The sequence below is a fragment of the Haliotis rubra genome, unplaced genomic scaffold, assembly GCF_003918875.1.
Source record: "Haliotis rubra isolate DU_JTF1 unplaced genomic scaffold, ASM391887v1 Scf370, whole genome shotgun sequence".
NCBI lineage: Eukaryota > Metazoa > Mollusca > Gastropoda > Lepetellida > Haliotidae > Haliotis > Haliotis rubra.
In genome coordinates, this window is record NW_025767047.1 from 877,610 (window position 1) to 897,173 (window position 19,564).

General features: G+C 42.4%; 1 protein-coding gene across 1 annotated transcript in view; it reads left to right on the forward strand.

Annotated features, from left to right (window-relative positions):
• LOC124285932 (nicotinate phosphoribosyltransferase-like) overlaps positions 1–15,028 on the forward strand; it is a 66,779-nt gene extending 51,751 nt beyond the window's left edge. The window contains exons 12-14 of the mRNA XM_046722208.1: positions 6,328–6,399; positions 8,461–8,568; positions 13,664–15,028. Of these exons, the coding sequence (XP_046578164.1) occupies positions 6,328–6,399; positions 8,461–8,568; positions 13,664–13,741 (258 nt within the window). The 3' untranslated portion in view covers positions 13,742–15,028. The remainder of the gene's footprint in view (positions 1–6,327; positions 6,400–8,460; positions 8,569–13,663) is intronic.
• The last annotated feature ends 4,536 nt before the right edge of the window (positions 15,029–19,564 follow it).

The following is a 19,564-nucleotide window of genomic DNA, read 5'->3' on the forward strand; positions in this document are numbered from 1 at the left end:
GCCGTGCATTGTATTTCAAGACCTTCTATTATCATAACATTGTATTTATTTTCACTCCATTTCAGGTCACTGTTTTTACATGGTGGCATGTAAACAATGCAGGCTACGCATCTCAGCGGCTGATCCACACCCTGTGTGATCTTCTTGCATGAACACTTTGTGTTCTTTGGTCTCACCACAGGGGCGTGTCACGCTTAAAAACAGCGTTAGAAAGACACATAGGTATATAGACCCTACCCTAGTACTATATAAAAGGTAAGGGATGTAACGACGAAACCACCCCTCCTCAATCAAAGTTAGATTTCACCAAGTAAAATATTTTTAAGGCCCCGCCGAGGCCTACAGATCGGGAGCTAGATGATTTTCCTACAAAAAGTGCCATAAATGGTCACAATCGGATCATGATTTCAAAAGTTATTTGCCACAACCACAGCTACCTCTGCAATTCTACGCCAAAATCATGGATCACCCAAGACAGCGAAAACTTACCTTTTAAATTCGTTTATTAATTCCAGGCACGTTGACAGCACCTGTGTTGGACAGTAAGCTGGCATTTCCTCCAAAATCACTGGCGGTCCTACTCACTTGTTGGCCATAGATGACCTTTGACTGAGGAGGGGGTGGTTTCATCGTTACATCTCTTTCCTTTTATATGGTACTAGGGTAGGGTCTATATACCTATGTGTCTTTTTAACGCTGTTTTTAAGCGTGACACGCCCCTGTGGGTCTTATGTTGTATATATTGTGCACATTTATCAGAATTTGCATTTAATAAATATTTATTATCTCATTTACGCAAGACTATGGACAAATGTAGGCGTGACAGCAGGGTCTCTGCTGAAAAGGACGTTTCCCAGTCATCTGAACCTGAGTTGTCTCCTCTAATAAGCTCCAGGAATGTAAGTATTCCCTTGTCTGCTATTTCCTTGGAGTCTCCCTCCAGGGGTTACTCCCATCTCTGCCCCTCAAGTCTCCTCTTAGGGAGGGGTTTGATCTACAGAAGCTGAAGAAGAAGTCATCACCATCTTCGAGGTCATCGACATGGAAGCAGTCGTCGTCAAAGTCATCGTTGTCGAGGTCATCATCATCGGTCTTCCCGCTCTTCGAGATCTTCGAAGTCAACGAAGCCTGGTGCCAAAGTACATTCGTTTGCAAACGATCTGACGCCCACTGACGAAGCAGACAATTCATCCTACTCACAGCCCGCGGTTCTCGAACCTCAAGTTGTTGTGAGGGTTACACGGCATATGACTACAACCAGCTCTACAGGGTTCGTGAATCCTTCCACGCAGCCAACATCAGCGCCTGCAGTCTAGCAGCAGTGCTTTAGTCAACCCATAAGCGTTCGCAAACGCTACCCTGTCTCCGGCTTCATACGGTCGTCTTAGCGAATCATCTACTACTTCATGGCATTTAATGGTAGCTTCCGCGCAACCCCTCAATCAGCAGGACCTCGTAGCCAATATCACCAGGAAGGTGGTCATGGCGATGCAGCAGTATTTATCTATGGAACTCTAGTGTCCCCTCAGCCACTCTACACCTGCGGTATCCTGTGGAGACTCCATCCAGGGTGAAGCCCTGGCATCGGACCACATCATCCAGGAGGATCCAGACCCATCCATCATTAATGACACTGAGGTATTAGAATGGATCGCTGATGGCCTGCCGATATCATCTCCAACCCATGACTCCAAATTGGCGGACACCTACTGCATCAGAGATGACGACATCGACACCCTGACGATTCCCCGATGAAGCCGATTTCGTAGATCCCAGACAACCTTAAGATAGCTTTCGCGAAGGCTACAAAGTCACAACTTGACACGACCACTAGAAGGGCATTCTTCGGTCTTGCAAGATCCAGTACCATCAACGAAGTGATGATCAACACCTTGCAGAATCCGAAGACTGACCAGGAATGGATGTTCCTGTCAGCGCTCGTCACTCAAAGGAAGGACGAGGAATTCATCTCCAACCACCTCGCACCTGAGAATTATCCGGCATCCCGGGGTGGCAAGTCGCACAACTTTCGTCACTCAACCGACGCTTCCAGAGCTCACTCCAGTAGAGGTAGCTTCTCCGGCTACTCCCGGTCATCTCACCAGTGAAGTTCAGGTTTGGAATGACTGGTCTGTTCCACCTCCAGCCGTTCCTGTGCAACCGTCAACTGTGGGTGGACATGAAGGCTACAACTGGGAGAAGTGGAGACTACTAGAAGACAACTATGTCGTTCAAGTGCTGCGTGAGGGGTACCATATCCAGCTCAAGGCGACGCCTCCACTCACCGTCAACCCGCAGGTGCACAGACACCCGAGTAGAACTCCAAAGAGAAGTTCTGCCTCATCTACAACATGAAGCATTTCAACCAAGACTACTTGCTGAAGTTCAAGATGCTGCATTTACCATAACTGCGACATCTCATCAGACCCAATGACTACCTAGCCAGCATCGATCTGCAAGACACCTACCTGCACATCCAATACATCTGGCCTCGAGGAAGTATCTGCAATTTGATGTATCAACATTGCCAGTGGAGGGTCCTCCCCTTTGGAATTTCCTCGACCCCGTGGCCATATAGTAGGGGTGGGTATTGTAGAGAATTTTCATATTGTGATATATTGGGATGCGAGAGCATATATTGAGATATGTATTGCAATATATTGCAAGAAGTTTGTTTGTTTTTTAACAAAAACTACTTATAATCAAGTTAATGCTTGATTTAGCAAAAATACAACAAAATCACTATGCTTGTTTGGCTTTATTAAAATCTTTTAATGATGGCAAAATAAAAATGTAAATAATGTTAGGCACAAATGAAACAAGGAAAGGAACGATTTAAGAAACGGAAATATCCGAGGATTTCCGAGTGTTACGAAGTTTTCCAAATGCATGTCAAAGTACCAGTTTTCGATCAGCGTATCGCAATACTATCGTGTTCATGTCTGAACTGGTAAATACCGGTAAACTGGTTATATTGCGCAGCCTTACTATATACACATGCCCATCGTTGTGTATCTACATCAGGGGGGACTTCGCAGTGACTTCTACCTAGATGACGGCATCCAGTGCATCAACTAGCAGATCAACTCAGACGTCAACTGCAGTTTATGATTCATCTCCTGACGCAGCTGGGCTGGCTAGTCAACCACATGAAGTCGGAATTAGAGCCATCACTGGATCTGCAGTTCCTCACCACGAAGAATTGCATCACTGTACCAGAAAACTGGTGGTCAAGCATCCAGGCGTGTCTGCCAGCTGCTCTCAACTCACCACTACTGATAAGAGCGTGGCAAGGACTCCTAGGCCTCCTCACATCAGCACAGACTCTCGCTCACAAAGGAAAATTGCAGCTACATCCGCTACAACGCTTCCTCAGGCCTCAGACTCTTGAAGATCCGGGGTAGAATAGGTCTTCAGCAACCCATGCTTGCCACAAACGGCGGCCATGCTTGTCGTAAGAGGTGACTGACGGGATAGGGTGGTCAGGCTCGCTGACTTGGTTGACACATGTCATCGGTTCCAAATTGTGCAGATCGATGCTCATGCTGTTGATCACTGGTTTGTCTGGTCAAGACTTGATTATTTACAGACCGCCGCCATATGGCTGGAATATTGCTGAGTGCGGCGTAAAACTGAACTCACTCACTCACTCCTCAGGCCTCATCTCGACAGTCTGCAGAGGGTCACCATCCCTCAGCACCTGAAGTTGTATCTACTCTGGTGGACAGACAGGTCGAATGTCTGCGGTGGAATCTATTTGCAAGAGCTGGCCTACAACATTCATCACTTCATGGATGCATCTCTACAAGGATGGGGAGCGCAAATCAGGAATCTGGTTGCCAGAAGGAAGGGTTCTACAAATAAACCAGCCGGAATTCAAGGCGGTCATCAAGGCAGTCCTTATGATCCACAACGACAACTCAACAGTAGCCTTCTACATAAACCTACAAGGCTCAACGAGATCAGCGCCACTGCTACAACTGACGATCCAGCTCTTCAACCTAACAGATGACCTCAACCTATGGATAAAGGCCTGCCACATTCCAGGGGCGAAGAACATCTTAGCCGATGCCTTATCCAGACCGGTCCGACCATCACCCACAGAGTGGATGCTGCACCTGGAAGCATTCCAGCTGCTGACCGAAGACCAAGGCTGTCCCCTCATAGATCTGTTTGCGACACGTTTCAGTCACCAAATTGCGATGTTTGTCTCACTGGTACCAGATCCTCAAGCCTGGGCTGTCAACACTCTAACCATATCATGGGAGGGAGTGAACGCATACGCGTTCCCACCGCCGATACTGCTACTACAAGTTCTACACAAGATCAACCAGACCAAAGTCCTACGACTGATTTTGGTCGCACCTTACTGGCCAGCGAGAACCTGGTTTCCAGACCTAATACAGCTCCTGGGAGAACCAACGCTGCGTCTTACCAGGTTGGCCGAATCTACTGATCCACCCTTACACAAGGCAACCTCACGGCAATCCAGGAGGGCTCCAGCTACACTCATGCAATGTATTATGCACTGCCTGAAGAGAAGAGGGTACTCCACCAGAGCAGCCAAGCCAGTTACACTGGCCTTAGGACGATTAACTCGGAACCTCTATGATGATAAGTGTAAGAGTTTTGACCAGTTTGCTGCACGCAAGGTTTTTTTCGGCCATGAAAGCTACACATCCGCAAGTGGTTGAGTACCTATGTCACCTGAGAGCTACTAGACACCTGAAGGGATCTACACACTTGACATACTTGGCAGCGATGAGCTCTGTGCTCACCATGAATACGTGAGTCAAGCTCACCAAAGTACCTGAACTCGTCACTCTACTGAAGTCTTTTAAGCCTGAAGACCAGCAGCAGAAGTTTAGAGCTCCAGTCTGGGACCTCAACGTAGTGCTGCAACAGCATGAGCATGAGCCACTGAGACACACCATTTTGTTAACTCAGAAGACGCTGTTCCTCCTCGCCTTAGCTACAGCTGCTCAGATGTTAGAGATACATGCCATCAACTACGGACGAACCGGATTTGACTCCAGGGGGCATGCTGCTGTCCACCTGGGACTTAGATGGGACTTCATAGCGCAGAATCAGCTATCAGGTCAGCCTGATAGACAATTCCACATCCCAGCATTATCTATGATCCTCGGACCAGATGATACACAAGACCTGTCCCTGTGCCCAGTCAGAGCCTTAAAGATCTACTTATAACGGACTGCTACAATTAGGACAAAGTTCAAGCGTCTCTTCATCCCACTATCACCTGCCACGACTATTGAATCTCCAGAACAACTATCTCGTTTGGGATCAGAACTGTCATCCTATGTTCTTACAGAGCACCAGGGCTGGATCCTCCAAGAGCCTCCAATCCACACAAAGTTAGAGCATTAGCCTTGACACTCGCCCTACATGGGAATTGCTCTTTATCGTCCATCATGTCCATCATGGAAGGCTGCTTCTGGAAGTCGGACACTGTGTTCGCCAACCATTATCTTTGGGATATCGCTACAAAAGATGTATCTGGTATCCACCATTTCGGACCAGTTGTAGTAGCGCAACAGATCAAGGTTTCAGCCAGATGATTTCACCCTTATCACGTTGACTTGTTGACGCCAGGCAGAGAGTCCATGTTCCCCTGTCTTACAAGATAATCAGCGCATGAGTGATCTTGACTCGGTTTCGGTAATAGTCCTTACCTTAACATATGGGTCGCAATTCAGTTTCGGTAATAGTCCTTACCTTAACATATGGGTCGCATTTCAGTTTCGGTAATAGTCCTCTATGAAATCTATACGATTTACTTCTTTTTTGGATGTAAGAGAAGGTGGTCCTCTGATAATCATCAGGATGTTTTGGCTGCAGTAGAAGAATCTCGTAAGAAGAGTTCCCAGGGGATACATGATCAGATGCATTCTTGACAGTCACAGTGAATCCCGGAAGGTGGCTGACCCACTGACTAATTCCGTGGGATTTGGTAAGCAATTATAGCTTGAGTCAGGAAGGAAAAATATGTAATTTTTATGATAAAATTTATATTTTATACTTATCCTGACTCATGATCTGAAGGGTCCTCCCAACCGCCCCCTCTCATCACTACAGGCTTCACTCTAGGTCCAAGAGTGATGAGAGCATGGCTTGAGTCATGCCGGCGGACTTTTGGCAGGAAAGTGGGGCTCCAAAAGGGTGAGCAATTTGACTGTTCTTGGCAACAAAGGGATTCAAGTTTCCATGTAACCGTCGAAAGGCAAGGGAGATAAGCAATTATAGCATGAGTCAGGATAAGTATAATGTCAATTTTATCATACAAATTTTATTTTTGTTGTGTTGCAGGAATCTAAGCGAGCATATGTAAGCCCCGCCAAAGTGGAGAGACTCCACAAACTATATTGGGATAATGGGAAGGTAAGATTCCATCTCTGTCTCTCTCTGCCTCTCTACCATCCTGACAATACTGTTTCACTCATGTTTCATTTTACAATTTAAAATGTCACTGAACCAACTGGCCAGTGAATAGTTTTGGCTTCTGGTTGATACCCATAATTCAAGATTCATGATACACATTGTATAACCAGTTTGTAGGTGTGAATGGCAGCAGCAGTGGAAGGTGTCCTGGTTGATGATATGCTCTATATCAGCAGATTGTAGGTGTGAGTGGCAGCAGCAGTGGAAGGTGTCCTGGTGGATGATACGCTCTATATCAGCAGATTGTAGGTGTGAGTGGCAGCAGCAGTGGAAGGTGTCCTGGTTGATGATACGCTCTGTATCAGCAGATTGTAGGTGTGAGTGGCAGCAGCAGTGGAAGGTGTCCTGGTTGATGATACGCTCTGTATCAGCAGATTGTAGGTGTGAGTGGCAGCAGCAGTGGAAGGTGTCCTGGTGGATGATACGCCTCTATATCAGCAGATTGTAGGTGTCCTGGTTGAGTGGCAGCAGCAGTGGAAGGTGTCCTGGTGGATGATACGCTCTGTATCAGCAGATTGTAGGTGTGAGTGGCAGCAGCAGTGGAAGGTGTCCTGGTTGATGATACGCTCTGTATCAGCAGATTGTAGGTGTGAGTGGCAGCAGCAGTGGAAGGTGTCCTGGTTGATGATACGCTCTGTATCAGCAGATTGTAGGTGTGAGTGGCAGCAGCAGTGGAAGGTGTCCTGGTGGATGATACGCTCTGTATCAGCAGATTGTAGGTGTGAGTGGCAGCAGCAGTGGAAGGTGTCCTGGTGGATGATAGGCTCTGTATCAGCTTTTAGGTGGAGTGGCAGCAGCAGTGGAAGGTGTCTATCAGCAGATTTTAGGTGTGTGGCAGCAGCAGTGGAAGGTGTCCTGGTGGATATCATCAGCAGATTGTAGGTGTGAGTGGCAGCAGCAGTGGAAGGTGTCCTGGTGGATGATACGCTCTGTATCAGCAGATTGTAGGTGTGAGTGGCAGCAGCAGTGGAAGGTGTCCTGGTGGATGATACGCTCTGTATCAGCAGATTGTAGGTGTGAGTGGCAGCAGCAGTGGAAGGTGTCCTGGTGGATGATACGCTCTATATCAGCAGATTTTAGGTGTGAGTGGCAGCAGCAGTGGAAGGTGTCCTGGTGGATGATACGTGTGCAGCAGTGGCAGCAGCAGGTGTGAGTGGCAGCAGCAGTGGAAGGTGTCCTGGTGGATGATCACGCTCTGTATCAGCAGATTGTAGGTGTGAGTGGCAGCAGCAGTGGAAGGTGTCCTGGTGGATGATAAACCTGGTGGATGCTCTGTATCAGCAGATTGTAGGTGTGAGTGGCAGCAGCAGTGGAAGGTGTCCTGGTTGATGATACAGCAGCAGCAGCAGTGGAAGGTGTCCTGGTGGATGATACACAGCTCTGTATCAGCAGATTGTAGGTGTGAGTGGCAGCAGCAGTGGAAGGTGTCCTGGTGGATGATACGCTCTGTATCAGCTCTAGGTATCAGCAGATTGTCCTGGTGTGATGATCAGCAGATTGGCAGCAGCAGTGGAAGGTGTCCTGGTGGATGATACGCTCTGTATCAGCAGATTGTAGGTGTGAGTGGCAGCAGCAGTGGAAGGTGTCCTGGTGGATGATACGCTCTGTATCAGCAGATTGTAGGTGTGAGTGGCAGCAGCAGTGGAAGGTGTCCTGGTTGATGTCCTGGTGGAAGGTGATGATACAGCTCTGTATCAGCAGATTGTAGGTGTGAGTGGCAGCAGTGGAAGGTGTCAGTGGAAGGTGTCCTGGTGGATGATACGCTCTATATCAGCAGATTTTAGGTGTGAGTGGCAGCAGCAGTGGAAGGTGTCCTGCAGATTTTAGGTGAGTGGTGGAAGGTGTCCTGGTGGATGATACGCTCTGTATCAGCAGATTGTAGGTGTGAGTGGCAGCAGCATATGAAACGTATTTGTCCCTGTAAGCCTTTATAATTTCATTTTTCTGATGTAAAGCAAATATGTTCCCCCTCCACCAAATATCACAATTTCCTGCAAACAGGTGGCTCAACCATTGCCCTCACTAAAAGAAATCCGTGATTCAGCAGAATCATCCCTAAATTCCATACGACAAGACCACAAGCGAGCCCTTAACCCTACTCCATACAAGGTAAGACACTGTGCAGCCATATGTGACTAACACTTTTGAGGTAATGCCAGAAGTGACCTTTAGTTTGGCAATTGGAAAGTTTGCATGATCACTCTACAAGGCAGAAGTCAGCTTGTACAAGTATCATATGAATGTTATTTCTCTTGGTGTAATAATCTGATTTTCCAGTCAAAAAAGTCCGCAATTGTGGTTTACAATAGGACTATTTGAAGATATTCCTCTAACACTGACACTAACCACTAATTACATTTGCTGCAGCTTTCAAAATATGGGTGGAGAGGTACCTAGTGGTTAAAGCATTTGCTCTTCACACCAACAGCTATGGTTGGATTCCCAAACATGTACAGTGTCTTAAGCCATTAGTTCCTTTGATTTCCCTACCTCTATTGTGTCATACATCAATTAGAGGATGTCTGTTGTGAACCGTGAACATTTTCTGTTGTGATGGACAGTCAAAACAAGAATATGTGACTATGTATGAAGGTATGTAGGTAAACTCTTCAAAAAAAGCAACGCAAAAGGCATTATTTGAGACAAATTGTGAACAAGTTTATTCCGGGTAGTTCTGTATGACATTTGTGAAACTTTGCACATGCACTGAAGAACATCCAAAGTCTGCAAATGTGAAGTCCACGGTCACAAGGTGAAGTTTAACGTCACTCAATGTCAATAACGAGTATGCCCCCCGTGAGCATCGATAACTGCTTGGCATCTCCTGCCCATGGAAGCGATGAGATGACGAATCACATTCTGTGGAATGGCTGTCCACTCAACCTGCTAAGCTGCTGCAAGCTGAGGTAGAGTCTGCAGTTGAGGTTGTCGCCGTCGCAGACGTCGGTCCAACTCGCCCCAAAGATGTTCAATGGGGTTTAAATCTGGTGATCTGGAGTGCCAGGGAAGAACGTTGATATTGTGGTTTCTCAAGAAGGCAGTGGTGAGTCGAGCTGTGTGAAGATGGGCGTTGTCCTGCTGAAAACGTCGTTGACATTCACTATGATGGGTTGCACATGGGGCCTAAGAATCTCGTCAACGTATTGTTGAGCCGAAAGATTCCCTCGAATAAGCACAAGGTCTGTTCTGGCATTGTAGGCGATTCCAGGCCACATCATGACACTACCACCACCAAATCTGTCAACTGCACACAGTTTGCTGCAAAACGTTCACCTCGCCTACGGCAGCCCTGGTATGGATGAGGTAGTAGACGTCGCAGTGGTGGTCCTATCCCGAAGGTGACGTAACCGGATGTAGCGATCTTGTGCGGGCGTGGTCACATGAGGTCTGCCGGATCTGGGACAGACACGAGTGATCCATGTTGTTGGTGACGATTCCATAGCCTTGTGATGGTGCTTGGGTGGACATTCACAGCTCTGGCAACATCTGATCGAGATTCACCTGCTTCCAAGCAACCAATGGCGTTGTTGCGTTGTGCTTCATTCATGCACATGTATTAGTTGATAGGTTGAGTTTCCATCCTCGTTTTTGCCTAAATCCGTTGTGCCTCTCTGCCTAGCGAAGTGTGACAAAGAACTTGGATTCGCCGGCTAGACGTTGAGCACACCTTGGTATAGTGCAAAGTTGTCTAGTTATATGCTGGACTAGACTGTATTGCGTGTCAGTGGCTTAACTCATTAAGGCCGAGAGACATATATGGGGCAAATTAATCAGCTCCTCACAGCGAGTGACGTGTTTATGGGGCAGGTAATTAGCAGTGTCTCACAGCGAGAGCCACATACAGTCGTCAACAGAGAGCACCTCTTATTCAGCGAGAGACGCACATGTGTGTTGTACTTTTAAAAATCGCACTGTACCTATTATTTCAACCAATTTAGCAGTACTGAGCAAATGTTAGCTTTTCTTACGAGAGATCCCACCTTCAGTATCAATCAGAAGAAGTATTTAAAGTGTTTTGATAACAATTGCTAATCATTATCATAGGCTTGTACAGCGTTTAGCAAATGAACGCATGTCGGCGAGAAAGGGGATTATGATGTTTTTACAGAGGTAAGTGCCTGGTACTCTTCCTTGGGAATGGATACTAAAATACTTCGTGTGCACCTTGATTGAATTAGATGTAATGGTGACGAGGTTACTAAAAATTATATTTCCTTCAACTACCTAATAAATAGGAAACAATATACGAAATTTCAAGGACATACAAAGAATTCAAACACAATAGAATAGTTTGAATTTACTTTTTAGGCATCATTACGTTGTCATGTTTCATATACTGAAACATAATGTATAAACACAAGTAATTATACATCCAAGCTCGAATAGATTAAACATAATTGAACTTACTAATTGGAAGTTTACTGAATTGTAACTAGTTGTTTTCCATAATCTTAAGTTCGTAATGTTACCTAAGCGAATATAAAGTGATAAGTAGCGCCTTTGCATCGAATACATATATACATGTCAGTGTTATTACAACAATGAAATGTTTTACTACGTTTGTTACAAAAGACAGTAAGTTGGTAATTCAAAACATTGTCACACATGGACAGAAGTAATATCATAAGTTATTACATGTAAGCCATACAAAGGTATTTCAAGCATTTTTGTTCAAGCTGTTGAAAGTTTCATGTTGATTTGAATTGTCAGTTTTCTATGCAATTTACATGAGCATCCTGTAAAACGTTTGTATTTGATCTGTGTAATTATCAAATCCGGTGCAATTATCACGTGTATCAATCAACTCAGTCTCTATTGATCCATCGTCAATAAAAGCTGGATAGTATATCAGTTACGGTATCGATACACATGCGTATAATCATTCAAGCAGATTACAGTAATGAGATAATTGAACGCCTTGAAATAACAGTCTCCGGTAGAATGCATATGTAGTTACGTCCTTGTTGAAAGGTTTGTCCCGTGACAAGTGTAAAATAAACAGATGCGCTGTTATATCATTGGACATCTTGCTTTATGGAGTCACGCCCCTCTCTGTGATGTTTATACATGCATGCACATCTGTAATCTTATGAACCTCGTTTGCATTGAGTAAAGATATAGGCACGCCCACCTTCATAAATATTGGGGGTGGGGGTGTCAACTGCAAGTTTATACACTATAATAATTCAGTATAGTGTCACCTCGTGAATTCTGTAATGCGTGTACTCTAGTTTGGATAGTCATTCGTATCAAGGTGAAGATTATATTTACATGTACAGCAAACCATTATGTTTTATGTACTAGTTGTGTGCATAAAATGTATATGAAAATAAATACTACCTCTACTCAGTGGTTGGATTTCAATCGCTTTGTTTTACTTATCGAAAAACACTAAAATGAGGACAAATAAACTCGCCAAAGTGACTATCTACACCTATTTGTCTTATGTGTATATTTCATACATCATTACCAGTGTGTATGTTTACAATACACAAACTGTTACATGATAGCTTGAGTTGATAAAGCCGAAACCCAGCATATCGACTGGTCAAGGATATAGCCAATAACCAATCTCTATCAAGCTGCTGAGTGACCAAGCGTGCTCTTCAGAAGTTTCGCACCACCCGTCACCTGTCCTTTCCTCTGTGACAGGTATCTCATGATACGATTGGTCGCAGATAACATATGACCAGCCACTATACTGAACAGTTGAGATACCAGTGTGTATGTTTAAAATACACAAACTGTTACATGATAGCTTGAGTTGATAAAGCCGAAACCCAGCATATCGACTGGTCAAGGATATAGCCAATAACCAATCACTATCCAAGCTGCTGAGTGACCAAACGTGCTCCTCAGATATTTTTCACCCCGCCCCATCACCTGTCCTTTCCTCTGTGACAGGTATCTCATGATATCTGATTGGTCGCAGATAACATATGACCAGCCACTACATTGAACAGTTGAGATACCCGAGCGTTCTATTAGGAAATTTGATGGCAGCCCTATCACGTGACTCTTTGTTTTATGTCTATGCAAGGAATATGTAGTATACATTTTGTATATGTATGTTTGTATGGTCAATGTATGTTTTCTGCATTAAATCTGTATGAAATAAAGTGCAATGCTATGAATGTGCTCTGTGCTAGTCACCGACTTGCGTTATAGTACTTTCATTAAAATAATTCAGTAAACACTAGAAATGTATTGGCAAAACTGCTATTTTAAATTAGAAGATTATAAAGTATGAAAGTAAATTCTTCTTTACAGTATGTCATTGTCATAGATGTTTTGTAAATTTAAACCTCACACAATGATATAAGAGAGAGAATTTGTTAACGTGTGTCTCATCTGTTACATACTAAGAATACATGTGTATGCATATTGTGATAAAATATAAATGTACAAGCCGACAAAAGGTCTACAAGAGAAACTTGCAATAAAATTACATAAAGCTTGCAATACACGACATGTATTCACACCTGATTTCTTTCAACATATATCTTTGCGACACAATTAAACAATCAGGACTTGTTTGTACGACTAGACAGTTTCCTGTGATCCCCGAAACCTGCCAGGGAAATCAGGTGTGACTAGCACTAATTAGTCTCGGCACAGAGAGTGGGCAATCAGCGAGGGCTTCCAGGTGTTGAGTAGTGATGGGGTCTCGGGCTTAATGAGTTAACACTGAGCTGTGGAAACCGAAAACCCATCACTTTTATAGGGATTTTGCTCATGTTGCACATGCAGAACATGAAGATCTCTCAAACAAATTTATTGGACACGAATCATGCGTTTTGGCAAAAAATTCGATGTTTTCATCTGTTTTCACAGTGGACATCTTGTATTGTCATTTTTTTCTGACAATCAGTGCCTCAACACGTGTAACATCACATACTATGAGCTTGTAACGTTATTACATATATTTCTCTTTAAAATTAAATAAAATATCCCGTTTGCATTTTTTTTTTTTTTGAAGAGCATAATATTCTTAGAATTATGTACAGTTATAACTACCAGGTATTGTTTAATTTTTGGTGTACCTTGCTGTAGCATTACTGGACTATGGCTAAAAGCAGTGTAAAATCCAATGCATTTAAAAATAGTTTACCACTTCCGGACTAAAGTTTTAACTAAACAATGAATGTCTGACATTGATGTAACTGAAAAGGAACCGTGATTGTATTCTGATTGGTTGTTGCAGGTTTCTGTGTCGGCCAACCTGTACACGTTCATCCATGATCTGTGGCTGGAGAGTGCTCCAATAGGAGAACTGTCCTAGACATCTCCCAACAATGTCAGATTGGAAGGCTTCTGAAGAGCCTATTCTACTGTTGTCAGACACCCATGTTTTTGTCACATCTCTGAGCCCTCCTGATGTACCTTTATTTCCTCTTTCTTAGCCATGTGAATTTGTTGGTTGATTCCACAGTTATTGTTGAGCTTCCAGGTCATAGGCTGCCATCCAGTGGAAGGCTCTAGGAGTAATTAATAGTTGTCATGGTGGCCAGCTTGTAGCTGTGGCCTATTTGTGCCCACTAATTCCTTACGTTTGTACTAATGTGTTGGTTTGACATGTGTAGATGTTGCCAAGCACTATACATCATGTATCCAGGGACTTATATTGATGCATTCAGAGAGCTACACACAATGTCTAGAGATGTGATAAGAATATGTTTGCAGATTTTTTAAACATACAAATCTCAATAACTTGGAAGCCTTACAGTTTTAAGATGCAATTCTTAGAACCGTCAGTGATATATTGTTTTATGATATACAATTTTTATGATGTTATGATCTTATTTGATAATATATATTTTATGGATTTATGGATTGTATATTTACATGGACTAGGTTATATTAGATGTTGCTTGTCAGGGTTGGGTGGAAGTGTCCGAGGAACATGGCAATAATTTCTACATATGTCTTTACTGGGATAATGCTATCATACATGTACAGACTATCAGTCAACTATTATTCCGTGAGAATAATGTTCCCTAATCCTACTGGTCAGGACCATGCTGTGTCATTAATGGTCACTCTACAAGGTTTTATGTACATTTATGTACAGGTTTAATGTAGTGAGCTAACCACCTCCTGTCAATAGTACACAGTCTATTTACAAAAGATTAAATTAGTAAATATAGCAGATGAAGCGGTATTCAACTATATCCAGTGTAGTAGATTTCCTTTGGAAGAGAGAGAGTCTGATTCTGTGTAAGCAGCTGGAGTCAGCTGTTGGATGATGGTGATGGTGATATCTTGTAGGAAAAGAGGTTATATTAAAGGGGCACCAGTGTAGACGTCATCTAAGCAGCCTGACACTACCACCTGGGTCTAATTAGCTCACTAGGTGTGAGACATGAGGCTGGGCTACTATCTGTTAGGATAGTGGACATAAACTTTGAGACAATATTTATATGCATATACATGCATCAAATGTCATGTGATAATTAATTTCTTCAACCTAATCAAGCAGACAAAGGAAAGTAGGATGCCATTCTGATGCCGTTATTTGGAAATATCCCTGATGGTTCTAGTCTGGTGTTAATAAAGAATCCCAGCAGTGCAAGCATTTTTTTAATTTCCGATGCGTGGATGGTATGATGGTTGATCTTATTGGATCCCAAGTCTGTGTTTTGTAACTTGATATTGCATCATGTCATGAAATAATGTCATGTCCATTGACCTATAATATTCAAAACACACACATGCCATGAACTAAATCACCAAAAACGTTCATCAAAGGTTTAAACTATAATATATTGATTGATTAATCACTCTTATCTAGCACTGTGATTTTTTCAACAACAGTTAGTGTAGGATTACATATACAGACAGAATACACTTATATTCTGTTATAAGGTGCCTGTTCAAAGGGTGAACCAATAGTACTTTGATTGATTGCTGATTGTTGTCTCACTAAATGATTTCTTAAAGAACTGTGGACATCATGAAAATAGTTGTCACCATGCTATCTCACGCCGAAGACCGAGGTTCGATTCCCCACATGGGCATCTTTCTGGTGTCCCCCGCCATGTGATATTGAATATTGCAAAAGTGAGACTACACCAGCGTGAACAACCTGAAACATAGTTCAGTGACCATTTGAGAAACTGTCAAAAGTTGTAATATCCCAAAACATTATATATATTTTTCAATATTTGATTGTAAAGACATGTGACATGGAACAAACGTATTTGTCAGCTGCAGATATATGGGATATTGTTCCTTAAAGCGGATACTACGGATACATTCAAACAAGGTAACTACCTGATATTATTCATGTATCTTTTGTCGGTGGTAATTTAGGATAGTTGCATTTTGTTTTCATTCATTTGTTGTAGCATTGAACAGAACCCTTTCCACTTCATTTCCATTATCATTGGAAATTGTTTCCATGCAATACAACACTATGTTGTTATTTTCGCAAGCCTTGTCATTGTTGCAGTGTATATGTAAAATACAATTCACTTTAGAAGTTTATGAAATGCCCCAATATTACAGTCATTTTACAAATTCACTAATAAAAACAGTGACTTTTTTTTGGTATGAAGTTCCAAAGTGCATAAAATCAATAACAGATTAATTGTGCTTGGATTATAAGCCAAAAAGTTTTATAGACATACATTGACTTCCATTTTCTTTCAATCCTAACGCTTCTAGTCACTGGGAGATTAAACTTCAAAATGTTTTGAATTGTTATAATAAACTAGGTGGACATATTTTGCAGCCAGTTTGTGAAATTTCTGAAATATTAAGAGGTTACAAAGATGAATACATTTCCCACTTAATTCTAAGACAAAACTTTTGTTCATCTTTGTTAATGTGAGGATATATTACCAACTGCACTTTCGTGTGGCGCAGCAGAGGTCGGCAGCCAGTCAAGAATTATGAAATACCATCTGGGTACGCATGGGAAAAATATCAATAATAAAAACAACAACCAGACCAAGGGAATTGCTCTTCATCAGTGCCCCTTTAAATGTGGAAAATTTGCCTCCTCTACAGAAGCTAAATAAACTCATTCAAGTCATATGCGACCAACAAGCCTCTAACTAGTATGAAAAAGTATGTTTGTAAGTGATTTATTTAAACCTCAGTGAAGGTTGATTGTGTCATATGCATAATAAAAGCCACTGCCAGTCTCTGATGTCCTCGTGTTCTGTGTAAGTCTGGACGCTGTCCACCCACAACATCCCGCAAGGCACCCACAGGGCTACTTCATATCTAGGGGTGTTCACTGACACGTTCATGTCCTCATGTGTTCTGTGTAAGTCTGGACGCTGTCCACCCACAACATCCCGCAAGGCACCCACAGGGCTACTTCATATCTAGGGGTGTTCACTGACACGTTCATGTCCTCATGTGTTCTGTGTAAGTCTGGACGCTGTCCACCCACAACATCCCGCAAGGCACCCACAGGGCTACTTCACATCTAGGGGTGTTCACTGACACGTTCATGTCCTCATGTGTTCTGTGTAAGTCTGGACGCTGTCCACCCACAACATCCCGCAAGGCATCCACAGGGCTACTTCATATCTAGGGGTGTTCACTGACACGTTCACAGCCTCACATAGTAGGAATTGCCAGTAGTGACAGGTTTTCTTGTGGACAGTACATGCTGTCAGAGAGCAATCACAAAACCTGGAGTCCACTGAGCAGACTGTTTGCTTGTGTGGAATATTAGGAATTTGAGGAACGTGCAGTGATCAAGTTGTTGTGGACGTACTTCTATGACATCATGTAGTGTCCACATGATAAACATTTCACTGATATGAAATTCTTTCTTTGAGAGACTCAGAACTTGTCAATCAATTGTTGTATAATGTACTGACTGTGTACAATATACGTTACATGTATGTTTTACTAAACATCTGCAATGTACCATGAACATGTCAATCAATTGTTGTATAATGTACTGACTGTGTACAATATACCTTACATGTATGTTTTACTAAACATCTGCAATGTACCATACACTTGTATTGTATTTAACATCTTGATTGTACTATTTCGCTAACATTATATCTGTGAACTTATATTTTTATGAGCTTGTCCAAATGTCTGAAATCATTTTAAGTGTTTGCTATGTATGTGTGCCATTCTGTGATGGAAAGATGTAATATACAGCTGTATTAGTATACATTATAAGTTGTATGCTTCTCTGGAGGGTAATACGGTCTGATGTACGCCTTTTTGTAGCAGTGTCACCCGAGCCGGTAGGCGAGGGATGACACTGCTACAAAAAGGCGAGGGATGACACTGCTACAAAAAGGCGTACATCAGACCGTATTACCCTCCAGAGAAGCATACAACGTATTTATCTTACCGCTGTGTTAAATGTACAAAACATCATTTTATTTTATGTTAAAGGTCGCAACCGACTGTATGACATGTAAACAAAATGGCGTCTGCCTCTCGACTGGATTTTTTAAAATCAGTAAAACATACTCTGACAAGATTAAAACTGCAATAAAAATGGTTAATTATGTTTTAGTTGAGCGTGCAAACCACTCAATGTATAAAATAGCTTAAATAAAGCAGTGAAAGTCGGAAAAATAAATCTGTACAAAGTGAACACAGAAACAGCTGAACGAACGGTTTTCGAACTCCGGGCATGGCATACGTCATATTATGACGTCATTCGGCGGAGAGCTTGGTGGTTACCGTGGTAACGGGTAATATTTTTTCCAGTTGTCACCCTGTTTCCAGGAGACACGGAAACTTGTTAAAGCGTCAGTGACCAATGAAATTAAAGTATTTTACATGAAGGTAAGATAAAGACTGTTATCATGGACTGCACTCTCCATACCAGGGACATATGGTCAACTCTTTCATGATCCCACCTCCCTGCCCGCCAAACATACACGTTAGCTTATACAAGTGCATGGTGTCAGCCACTTACTTAGATAATCTACAGCACAGTAAATGTGTGCAAGACGATATAGAACTCCCCAGATATTCACTGCACATATGTCATTTGAGTGTGTTGATGTCAGTCAATAATATCACGTATAGCTGATTAGAAACAAGCATGCTTGCTTGATAGAACTATATCATTGCAACAGTTACGGTAATCTTATCTTATCACCAGTTATTTCTGCACACAACTTGAAAAATGAGTATGGCATTTGTTGAACAGAGACAGTTGGCTGGACATGTTGTGTGTTCTATAGTATTGTCATGTCAGTTTGAAAAAGGTATAAGATACCTCTGTATGTGGCATTGTTTCTAACAAATATACTGTAAACAGTGACGATAGAGCACTGCAAGCTGGTGCACTAGCAAGTATGTGTCAAATGAGTGATGTTATATTAATCTGTTGTACACCATTTGAAAGGGACCTCACTTTTTTGTCACTTTATGTTCCAAAGAACTTTACCTTTTCACCAACCAGAATGAACACCATGAATATAATTTTAATTGATTGTTATTTTTCATGACATTTTTTCACTCACCAAGACCACAGGTTAAAATGGAGTTATGTTTCATGAAGCATTGTCAGTTTGTCATGCATTCAGTTAACTCCTTTGAAATGAAATTGTAAAAAAAGCACAATTGTAAAAGAAACCTTACGATTTTTTAATATAGAGCATGCAAGATCTAGGAATCTCTGTCATGATATGATGTGTAGGAACCAGATTTGTTAATGCAACTATAATGGAATTATACGGAATTGTTTTCTATGAAACAACAAAATCATTCAGAGCTCAGACATTTATTGATAATCTTGTGTAGAAACATAAATATTACAGTCAGTCTATCTGACATGGAGTTGAATAATTTAGTTTACAAGGGGATTATTTCATAATAGCTGTTAGATTAAATTTATGTTTAATTCCCCAAACTGAAGAAAGAAAATTTAAGAATATCTCAGTGATGAAGCTGTTGTGCAGATGGCACCAGATATTTTCTTGAACTATTTTTGCACTCACTGTGGCCATTGTTGATGAGAATATCACAGTGAGAATATTCTGTCCCCTTCCATCACACAGACTGCATGGCTACATTGTACAGATTTCTCAACCAATAACAATCATCTCAATCTGAAGTGGTGAGGAGCACGACCTTATCATTGTGTGACTACACTTGACAATACTGA